The sequence below is a fragment of the Poecilia reticulata genome, linkage group LG1, assembly GCF_000633615.1.
Source record: "Poecilia reticulata strain Guanapo linkage group LG1, Guppy_female_1.0+MT, whole genome shotgun sequence".
NCBI lineage: Eukaryota > Metazoa > Chordata > Actinopteri > Cyprinodontiformes > Poeciliidae > Poecilia > Poecilia reticulata.
The window spans coordinates 33,621,377-33,632,342 of NC_024331.1; the positions used below are offsets into that span (position 1 = coordinate 33,621,377).

The 10,966-nt window shown below is 47.1% G+C and overlaps 3 protein-coding genes across 7 annotated transcripts in view; 2 read left to right on the forward strand and 1 right to left on the reverse strand.

Moving 5' to 3' along the window:
* esf1 (ESF1, nucleolar pre-rRNA processing protein, homolog (S. cerevisiae)) overlaps positions 1-612 on the reverse strand; it is a 10,251-nt gene extending 9,639 nt beyond the window's left edge. The window contains exon 1 of one of the 2 annotated variants that reach the window (XM_008421469.2): positions 468-612. Coding sequence is in view for 1 of the 2 variants with exons in the window: in XM_008421461.2 (XP_008419683.1) it covers positions 251-281 (31 nt within the window). In the remaining variant the exon portion in view is untranslated. The other variant, XM_008421461.2, reaches the window with a different exon arrangement.
* Positions 613-867: 255 nt separating this feature from the next.
* Positions 868-6,874, forward strand: ndufaf5 (NADH:ubiquinone oxidoreductase complex assembly factor 5). Of its 4 annotated transcripts, none has more exons than XM_017306874.1 (11): positions 868-1,454; positions 1,627-1,667; positions 1,889-1,952; positions 2,071-2,118; positions 2,213-2,316; positions 3,126-3,165; positions 3,231-3,431; positions 3,872-3,932; positions 4,005-4,088; positions 4,562-4,644; positions 6,674-6,874. In XM_017306874.1, exons 1-11 carry the CDS (start codon positions 1,167-1,169, stop codon positions 6,758-6,760), a joined length of 1,101 nt encoding a protein of 366 aa, XP_017162363.1. In that variant the 5' UTR covers positions 868-1,166; the 3' UTR covers positions 6,761-6,874. The 4 variants fall into 4 exon arrangements, with proteins under 4 accessions (XP_017162363.1, XP_017162365.1, XP_017162368.1 ...); XM_017306876.1 differs by having other exon boundaries at positions 870-1,454; positions 3,234-3,431; XM_017306879.1 differs by having other exon boundaries at positions 874-1,415.
* A 1,262-nt stretch (positions 6,875-8,136) lies between these two features.
* The window catches only part of LOC108166167 (growth arrest-specific protein 8-like), a 5,470-nt gene continuing 2,640 nt past the window's right edge, over positions 8,137-10,966 (forward strand). The window contains exons 1-6 of the mRNA XM_017303870.1: positions 8,137-8,514; positions 8,789-8,878; positions 9,998-10,195; positions 10,268-10,474; positions 10,542-10,596; positions 10,673-10,878. Coding sequence (XP_017159359.1) covers positions 8,512-8,514; positions 8,789-8,878; positions 9,998-10,195; positions 10,268-10,474; positions 10,542-10,596; positions 10,673-10,878 — 759 coding nt within the window. The 5' untranslated portion in view covers positions 8,137-8,511. The remainder of the gene's footprint in view (positions 8,515-8,788; positions 8,879-9,997; positions 10,196-10,267; positions 10,475-10,541; positions 10,597-10,672; positions 10,879-10,966) is intronic.

The following is a 10,966-nucleotide window of genomic DNA, read 5'->3' on the forward strand; positions in this document are numbered from 1 at the left end:
CTGAGCTGTTAGCATGTTAGCATGTCATGACGGTCAAACAGAAGCTTCTTCAGTCAGAGGCCTTTTCTGATTCGGTGCAGGACTGACTGCTACTGCAGATCCTAAACATATTTCATCCGTTCTGATGTCTGTGGATCTTCTTCCAAATTAATACACCTCTGACCTTTGACCTCCACTGCAGCTGATCTGATCAGAACCGAACCGGTGAAAAATTCGCTGGTTTTTATTTGGTGAATGTAACGAACCGAACCTTTGGGCCCGTTTATGAGCAGCAGAAACATCAAGAACCACCGAGCCGATCATCGGAACATCTTATGGATCAGAGGAGTTCGGTCCAAATATGAGACCAACTAAAGTCTGATACCGAACCGGACCGGTTCGTTTAAAACCCAGAGAAAGAAGAGGCTTAGCAGGTCCGACCAGAACCAGAACCAGAACCAGMGGCTGGAATTAAAATGAAAAGTTACCTTCTCTGATCCTCCTCACACGTGTTTTCCCAGCATGCACTCTGCTCCTTCGGCCTCTGACTCAGTACGGCGCGAACTGAGGTACAAACAGCGCGAACCGCGGTTCACTCGGTGAACGTTCACATTTTATGATCCATTTATGCTTTAGTTCATGAAATAATCAGAAAATAAACTCACATAAACGTTTTTATGTTTCTAAATAAAACTTTAATTTAACCAGTAAATATGTTGAAAGGTAAAAAATAGTTTTAATTGCATTTAATTTGCATAACATGACAAAACGAGCCAGTTTTATTATATTATTACCAACTGCGTGATAAAAACTTGATGATTCATTTTGTTTTTGGAGGAAAATATAAAACAGTTCAGTCATGTGTTTATGGCTCAACATGTTTTTATGTATTAAATTCACACAGAGATGCTTCATGTTTTATGCTAATGAGCCTAAATGGACCAAACATTAAATATTTTATTTTTTTCTGCTCCAGTTTTTCAGTTGAAATATTTTCAGGTTTTAGTTTTTATTTGTTGTGAATTTAATCCCAGTAATTTGACTCCGGCTCCGCTCCCAGTCTCTGATCCAGTTCCTCCGCTTGGATCCGCCCGCCGGGTTTTCCGACCGGCCGCGTCCAGAGGTCACCGAGGTCACTGCGGTCAGGAAGCCGCCATGTTGGACTTCTTCTGGCTGGAAGCGGAACCATGAGCTGCCGAGGGGTCCAGAAGCTCCTGCAGGGAGCCGGTTCTGGTCCGGCAGGGTGGACCCGGACCCCCTGCTGCTGCAGGCTCAGATATGGACCCTGCAGGGCCCGGTCCGGACCCGGTTCTGGATCCGGACCCGGATCTGGGTCAGGCAGCATGAATGTGTTCAACAGGGAGATGAAGAGGAGGCAGAAGAACTGGGCCGCGGTTCTGCAGGACGGACACCAGTACGACTACCTGAGAGAAGAGGTGAAACTGGGGTTCGGTTCGGTTCGGTTCGGTATTCAGGTTCGGTCCGGTTCTGATGATGGAGTTCAGTTTGGATTGTTATGGAAAATGTTTTTAGGTTTTCGTTTCTCCTGAGTTCAGTAATGGAACCGTCAGTACCAGAACCTGATGGTTCTGGACCGGTTCTGGTTCTCCAGGAGGAACCGTCTCATCTGGATCTTGTGTTGTGCAGGTTGGCAGTCGAGTGGCTGATCGGGTTTATGATGTCGCCAGGTGAGTCCTGGTCCTGGTTCTGGTTCTGGTCCTGGTCCTGGTCCTGGTTCTGGTTCTGGTCCTGGTTCTGGTCCTGGTCCTGGTTCTGGTCCTGGTCCTGGTCCTGGTCCTGGTTCTGGTCCTGGTTCTGGTCCAGCAGGAACCATGAACCCAGTTAAATCTGACTCGTTTCCATCTGAAGTCCAGTCCGGCAGGTTCTGATCCGGTTGTCCTCTCCTCAGGTCGTTTCCCCTGGTTCTGGACCTGGGAGGAGGAAAAAGTTACATAGCAGAACATCTGAGCAAGGTGAGGAAGAGGAGGGTGAGGAAGAGGCTCCCCCTCCTGCAGCTCCAGCCTGAACTGGGAATCTTGTAAACTGGGAATCTTCCAGTTTTGGTTGAGTTTTTCCTCTCTGATGTTCCAGGAAGTGGTTCAGCGTTTGGTTCTGACTGACGTCTCCCAGCAGGCTCTGGTGAGTCCTGACCCACATCCCAGTGGAACCGGTTCATCCCAGTGGAACCAGTTCATCCCAGTGGAACCAGTTTATTCTCTGTGTTGTGTTTCAGAAGCTGGGCCGGCGGTCGGACATTCCCACCCGGAGCGTTGTGGCTGATGAGGAGTTCCTGCCGTTCAGGGAGAACAGCTTCCACCTGGTGGTCAGCAGCCTCAGGTGAGGCGCAGCTTTACCTGCAGAGCCCGGCTTCCTCCACCAGGGGGCGCTCAGCTCAGGTCTGACCTCAGCAGGTTTTACATGTGAGGTGGATCAGGGAACAGATCCATACGGAGGCAAACGGATCAACGATTGACACGTAAACACAAGAAAACAAACGCAGCAGAAAACGCTGCAAGCAGGAAGTCCTCCTGACCAGCAGGGGGAGTCAGACACTAAACACCAGAAACAGGAAGACATGGACAGGAAGTCTGGCTTTTCTTCATGTCTTTTTCAAACATGCAGGGTTTTACAGTATTACAGAACTGCAGCATATTAGAAATCTACTCCAGACTCCCCCTAGTGGTGTGGAGGACTTCTGTACAGGATCCTGTTTGTAAAGTTACACTGCAAAACAATAACAGCAATAATTAGATTTATTTGGCCTGTCACAAACTATGGATGTTCATTCTTTAAACAGTGTTTTTTTTTCTATATTCATGTTTATAAATGTCATGGTTCTAAACTAAATTTATTTAATTTTGAGTTAAATATTTAACTAAATATTTAGCTTAGTAAGCTAAGCGCTTAGCTTACTACATATCTAGTTAGCAAGCTAAATGTTTAGGTAACTATTTAGCTTATTAAATATGTAGGAAATTTAGAAAATATTTCAGGTAATAAATATCTAAATATTTGGCAAGTTAAACATTTAGTTTGCTGAATGTTTAGTCAGATTTACTGAAGCATTTAATCAGCTAAATCTTTAGATGAGATTTAACCCTTTAGTTTGTAGTTTTTCTGTCTGAAGCGACTCGTTTTCCTCTCAGCCTCCACTGGATCAACGACCTTCCCAGGGTGCTCAGCGAGGTACGGCCAGAGGTTCTGTGTGTGGTTCTGTTTGGGTCGGCTCCGCCCTCATGCCGTTCTCCCAGCAGATCCATCGGGTCCTGAAGCCGGACGGCGTCTTCATCGGCGCCATGGCGGGCGGCGACACGCTGTACGAGCTGCGCTGCTCGCTGCAGCTGGCCCAGTCGGAGCGGGAGGGCGGCTTCTCGCCCCACGTCTCCCCCTACACCGCCGTCACCGACCTGGGGAACCTGCTGGGCCGGGCCCGCTTCAACATGCTCACCGTGGTGAGGTTCTGGTTCTGGTTCTGCTAGGCCCGATCCAGCAGTTGTTAGAGGTTCTGAGGGACTCATCTTGACTCAGTCCATTCAGTATTCCAAGTTTGGATTCATATCAAAATGAGCTAAATTGCTAATTTTAGCTAAAAGCTAACGTTAGCATGAGAGCTAACACTAGCATGTTGACCTGTAGTAGCGTATTGCATGTTGTATGCTAACAGCAGTGTGTAGCAGCAATGCTAAAATGATCCAAAAGGCTAATGTTAGCCTAAGTGCTAGCATTAGTTCTGGTTCTGGACGGTTTCTGTAGTTGCTGAAGCGATGACCTCGGTGCCGACCAGGAAGTTCCTGTATGGATCAATAAAAGTTTCCACCGCTCAGCTGAGCCACGTTTCTTCCTTAGGCAGCAGGCAGTGAAGTGGTCTGACCTTTGACCCCTGTGTTTTCAGGACGTCGATGATGTTCAGGTTCATTATCCAGGAATCATGGAGCTCATGACGGACCTGCAAGGTACGACGCTCAGAAATCCCAACATTAACGTTTCCTGCAGAGGAGCAGACTGAGACGTGTCGCCCCCTGCAGGCATGGGGGAGAGTAACTGCGCGTGGAACAGGCGCTCCATGCTGCACCGCGACACCATGCTAGCAGCTGCAGCCGTCTACAAAGGTGAGGAGACGCACTCTGGACCAATCAGATCGCTGATGGATGATGAGATGGGAACCTGAGATTCCACAGCAGAAATCTGGGTTTAGTTACCAGAACTCCGTCTGGCGTTTGGACCCGGTTTTAACTGGACCTTATGAACGTCCTGTTAGATCCAGAAATCGTTTATGGATTAGCTTCCAGCTAATTCTGGACTGAATGTTTATAATGTTGGCAATATTCTGTAAATCCTATAAATTAGTTAAAATGAGACTGAAATGACTGGTTAAAATGTCGCAGAGCCTCTTCATGACCGGAGGATAAGTGAAGGTCATCCAGATTCTTTTTCTGAGGTTCTGATCCAAAAACTGATCAGAATTTAAAGCAGAAAGTTTGGAGTAATCCAGGTTTTAATCTCTTCATGCCTGTAATCTACCGGATTAATCTGGACTGATCCTGGACCAGCGGGACGTTTCATCCTGTCCGTCTCATTTCAGAGATGTACGGAAACCCGGACGGGTCAGTTCCCGCCACCTTCCAGATCCTCTACATGATTGGCTGGAAGCCTCACGAGTCCCAGGTGAGAGCAGAGTCCGGCCAGTAACAGCCAATCAGCAGCAGGGAAACAGGCCCCGCCCCCTGAGCTGTGACTGCTCCCTCAGGTTGGGTTGTATCTGTACGGAGGGCTGATCCTGCCAAAATCAAAATGATTTGATGACGTAATTAATGTGGTAAATATTGAATCCAGAAAATAAGAACTTTCTAAACTTAATTTCTTATACAGGTTGGCAAATATTTTTGTTTTAGTAGTTTATTTACTTTTTCTTATTTTTTCATATTCTGTATTAATATTTGTTACATTTACTTTGATTTGATCAAACGTTGATTTATGTTCTCCAGTTTTTCCATTTTGCATTTTCTCTCTTTTCTCCTTTATTTCCATTTTTCCCCCATTTTATTGTTTTGGATTAATTTGTCATTTTTTCTTGTCCTGTTTCCTTTTTAATTTAACGATCTGAACAGAAAAGAGAACATGAAGAAAATAAAAAATAAGTTTGTTAATAAAAACAATGAGAAAAAAGGAGAAAATCTATAAATGTGATTAAATCAAGTGACTGAACGAAAAATAGTGTTAAATAAATACAGAACATGAAAAACATTTATAATAACAAGGAAACTCTTAAAACGGTGATTAAAAATAAAATGGAAAATAGTGATGGTGTTAAATTAATGCTGCTGATAAGTATTGGTGTAAACCGCTGTAGAATCAAATGAGATGGAAAAGTTCTTCATTTTTATCTTTTGGAAGCAAAATGTGGCACATGAATTACTTCTCATTTAGAACTTTTATTATTTTACGGAGCCGTTATGCATCAGTAATACAACACAAGTGTTGATGATATGAAGTTTCCCATAAAATAAACATCTGATGGCCTCAGCATCACATCACCGTTTGTTCACATCAGCAGAGCTTCTGCTGGACCTGCAGGATAAAAGCAGCTTTTTGAAGCGTCGGTGAGTCGGTGATCTTTTCCATTTGACATAAATCTCTGACTGTCTGAACCCCTGAGTCGTAGACGGTGGTTCCACCTGCATCCACCTGGCTGATGGTTCCACCTGCATCCACCTGGCTGATGCATTTCAGGGCTGCTGTAAAAAGGACGTTTAGCAAATGTAACGTCTGGAAAGACGTGGTTTATAGTCCTGGTCACCTCGTCCCAAACGATGGGGTCATGACCCCAACGTTTGGGTCATGACCCAAACGTTGGGGTCATGACCCAAACGTTTGGGTCATGACCCCAACGTTTGGGTCATGACCCAAACAATGTGTGTCTGATTGGGACCGATGGGCCTCAGTTCCTCTTTAGGCTCATCTGGGTCCTGAAATACCTGCTGATCATGTATTTTTTGAGTTTGCAGCTCGATGCGCCTCAGTCCAGACTCCCTCATGTTCCATCAGAAATCATCTCTGCCTCCCATCTTGGTTTTGTCCAAATGGGTTCCTGACAGCAACACCCCATATAACGTTATAAATGTTTCATCCGCTCCCAGTTCTGCGTCAGGAGGTTTTCTATTGGTGCAGCGTTTCCTCCCATCTGCGCTGACAGAAGAGAGCATAACTGTAAATATGTAAAGAAATCATATCCCACATAACTCTTCAAACCACATAATGTTGTTCCTGCCGGTGAAGAAATGTGAGCCTCTGTTCAAGTCCATTTAGAAAAATGTTGTCTAAGAAATATTGGGTGTGAAGGATTTAATACGTCCAATGCTTCTAATATTGATAAACTTCTTGGTAGCCTGAAATAAATTAGTACTTTGTTCCCAATGTCAAGTTTGGTTCTAGTCCACAATGGCAGGAACTGACCTTTAATGGCAGTGAGCACTTTGCTTCTCGATGCTCAGCCATCTTGTTTAAAATCCTGTTGGGTCCATGAAATTAAGAACCGGAAGATTCAGACCCCCGTCCATCTTATGAATTACTTTTTGAAGCCATTTATTTATTTCCATATTCACAGTTTTGGCAGGATCTTCTTTCCGTAGTTGAGTTAATAAACAGGTTTGGGGACGTCCATAAAACATGATTCTCTGCTCCGTGGTTCCTGCAGGCCAAGCCGGCCCGCCGCGGCTCCGCCACCGTGTCCTTCAGAGATCTGGCCAAGGTCAGCCGACCCGACGGCGCCGACCAGTCCTAGGGTCATGACCTCACCGGGTCAGGCGTCCAGGAGAAAGAGGTTCTGGTTCTGGTTCTGACTGTAAATGTTGTATAGAAATCTGTTTCTGCTAAATAAACTGAGTAGTGAAGGAAACATGTGAGTGTGTTCACTCTGATGAAGCTGCTGCCACACACACACATTCACTCACTCACTCACACACACACACACACACACACACACACATTCACACACACACTCACCAGCAGAACCGGAGCAGTCTACTTCCTGGACCGGAACCAAACTGGATGAAACCAGACCTGAAGTCCCACTTGAGCCGCCTGGTTCCGATCAGAGCAGAACCTCCACTGTGGACCTAAAGAATCCAGAACTTCTGCCTCTGTAGACCCGGACCGGAGTTACAACAACCGGACCGGAGTTACAACAACCGGACCGGAGTTACAACAACCGGACTGGAGTTACAACAACCGGACCGGAGTTACAACAACCGGACCGGTCCAATAAAGTTCCATCCATCCATCCATTTTCTAACACCTTGTCCCTCAGTGGGTCAGGAGGTGCTGCTGCCTCTCCAGCTGGCGTTCCGGGCGAGAGGCGGGGTCACCTGGACAGGTCACCTGGACGGGTCACCTGGACGGGTCACCTGGACGGGTCGCCAGTCTGTCGCAGAGACACACAGAGACACAACCATGCACACACACACACACACACCTAGGGAGAATCTGGAGAGGCCAATCAACCTGACAGTCATGKTTYTGGACTGTGGGAGGAAACCGGAGAACCTGGAGAAAACCCACCATGCAGGGAGAACATGGAGACTCCATGCAGAAAGACCGGGAATCGAACCCAGATCCTTCTTGCTGCAAGGCAGCAGCTCTACCCACTGCACCACTGTGCAGAACTATCTGTGAGCTCTAGTTCTAGGATGGAGAATAGAATCTGGACAGAATGTGGAAGAGCTCTGGGGTCAAAGGTCAAACCAGCTGTTATCCATTTGTCTGCTTCCTGGTATTTTAAAATAAACGTTTTAACAAAAAATGTTCAAATTACCAATTAAAAGACTTAATAATCTGATTATTTATTGGTGCTTATGAAACAATGTTTCATTACAACCTGAGTTAAAAGTTGATATAATAATGAATATAAAATAAAAATCTGATTCCTGATGTTTCCACAGGTTTGCAGAAAATGATTTTATTCTCAGTTGTAACTTTTTCTGTTTCAAAATTACAAAAATGTTATTTAAAAATAAAAAAAACTTCGTTTCATTGTCACTGTGAATGAAGAAAACAACGAAATTCTAAAAATAGCAACTTTGCAAGGCAAGTAAAATAATAAACCATTTTTTATTTATCTCAATAAATAAAATATGGTTTGATTTTGACATTTTAAATTAGTAGTTTTTTTATTCGAGCTGAATCTGCCCCATCTAACGATATTATATCATATATAAAGTTACTAATTTTAGTTTTCAGTCAGGAATGTCTAAGGTGAACGTGACGTCAGAGTAAATATATTAAATTTCACGGATGTTTGATTTCTATCTTTTCGCATAAAGTGATATTTGACGATCTGACTTTTAAACATATTGTTTTAGTTTCATGTAATTTTGAAGAGGAAAATGTAGACGTGAAGCTTGTTTCTGTCACGTGATCGCGTTGCCATGGCAGCGCCTCATGTTGCTATTCCCGCAGATCTGCGGTTCGCTTCGCGTCGCTAAAACCTGCGGGGTTTGAATCTGCAGCTGCTGTGGAGCCGATCGGTGAAATAAGATGGTGAGGAAATATTTATTTTCATCAATAACTTGGTAGAAATCAGCGTCACGGGGCGGTTTGAGGCTGTTAGCATGTTAGCTTAGCATCAGCAGCTCTAACGGTGTGGATGTGCTGTTAGCATGTTAGCTTAGCATCAGCAGCTCTAACGGTGTGGATGNCTGTTAGCATGTTAGCTTAGCATCAGCAGCTCTAACGGTGTGGATGTGCTGTTAGCATGTTAGCTTAGCATCAGCAGCTCTAACGGTGTGGATGTCTCCGGGTTTCCCACCTCCAGCCGCCGAAGAACCGAAACAAGAAGTCCGGGAAAGGGAAGCCCTCCGCGGGGGTGGACGCTCTGTCCACGGAGGAGATGTCCAAGGACCAGGTGGGACCCGCTGGGTGATGCTAGCGAGGCTAACTGGTGTCTGTTAATCTGTGTAACAGGATAAAAAACACTTCAGTCCGGTTCGGACCAATCTGGACCCGATTCAACCTGTCGGAACCAACATGGAACAGGTTAATGTTAGAGAGGAGGAACCGGGGATCGAACCACCGAACTGTGGATTTACCCTGAACGCGCGCGCAGCTCCATCTGCTGGAGAACAGCAGGAATTACAGCTAAAATCTGAACATCTGATTGGTCAGAAAGGCGGACGGAGCTGGTATCTCTGCTGATTTCAGTTTGTACATCAGATTAAATCCACATCATTTTCAAAATAATATTCCAAATGTGGGGCTGCACAGTGGTGCAGTTGGTAGAGCTGCTGCCTTGCAGCAAGAAGGCTCTGGGTTCGATTCCAGGTCTTTCTGCATGGAGTCTCCATGTTCTCCCTGCATGGTGGGTTTTCTCCAGGTTCTCCGGTTTCTTCCCACAGTCCAGAAACATGACTGTCAGGTTGACTGGCCTCTCCAGATTCTCCCTAGGTGTGAGTGTGTGTGGTTGTGTGTCTCTGTTGCCCTGCGACAGACAGGTGACCCGTCCAGGTGACCCCGCCTCTCGCCCGGCACCAGCACCCCTCCTGACCCACCAAGGGACAAGTGTGTACAGAAAATGGATTCTAAATGTTATTGTTTCATAAAGTTACGTCATTCAGTGTTTATGTAGCAACAGCCGATTATGATCATTAATTTAAAGTTTCTCTTTCATCTCGTTAGGACACATTTGTCACTTTATATTTATATCAACGTACAAACATAACATGTTTGAATGAGAAGTGATATTATTGGTGTGTATGATTGATAAAGTATTTATCAATCCTGAGGAGAATGAAGTCAGGAGACATAGCAGACCGGCACCTGACTGGATTTAAAGAGCTTCTGTGAGCGCAGTCTGCCTGTAATGCAACACAGAACCAGAAGTTCATCTGGTTCTGATGAGGCCCGTTTGACAGATTAAAATAGCCTTTAAGCAGGGATTAAACATGTTTTCAGTGGTTCTGGGTTGGACCAGCAGCCGGTCCGGTCCGGTCCGGCGCGGTCCGGCTGACGGCGTGTCCCCCTGCAGCTGGAAGAGCAGGTGGTGCGGCTGCGGGAGGAGCTGGACCGGGAGCGCGAGGAGCGGAGCTACTTCCAGCTGGAGCGCGATAAGATCCGCGGCATGTGGGAAATCTCCCGGCGGCGGCTGGAGGAGGCGGAGGCGGAGCTGAGGGACGGCGTCCGGCAGAGGGACGAGGCCGCGGAGCGCCACCGCGTGGAGATAACGGTGAGCTCTGACGGAGCGTGACCTCTGACCCCGCCTCTCGGTCCAGATCCGTGATCTGTGTCGGGTTTTCAGGTCTACAAGCAGAAGCTGAAGCACGTCCTGTCTGAGCAGCACAACGCAGTGTGTGAGATGAAGACGGACGCCGTCTCCTCTTCCTCGCTGCTCCGGAACCGGAACGGCGGGTCGGAGCTGGATCTGCAGCGGCAGCTCCGGGATCTGCAGGCGGCCGGCGAGCAGAAGACGATCCGGGAGCACAACGCCGCCAAGGAGCTGCAGCTGGTGAGGAGACCACCCAACGCTCTCCATCTCCTCTTCCTCTGCGTCTCACCCTCCTCTTCCTCCTCAGAAGCACCAGGCGGAGCTGATGAGGCTCGGTAACGAGTACGAGCGGCAGATCCACGGTGAGCTCCTCTTCCTCGCCATCCTTCCTCCCCCTCCGTCCTGCTTCATGCCGCCGGTCGGCTGCTTCCTCCCCAGAGCTGGAGATGAGTTTCCTCCAGAGGGCGCACGCCTCGACGCAGGCGGAGGACAGGAAGCGCCGCGCAGCCGTCAGTGAGGTGGAGCAGCGGATGAAGAGCCGCATGGAGTCGCTGATGGAGGAGCATGACAGAGTCCTACGCAAAGGAGAGGAATACTTCTCCCAAATTCAGAGGAACCAGCAGGAGGAGCTGGACAGGTGGAAGGTAAGCAGGAAGGTCTGGAGTAGATCCCACTGGATCCTCTGGAGTAGATCCCACTGGATCCTCTGGAGTATATCCCTCTGGAGTAGAT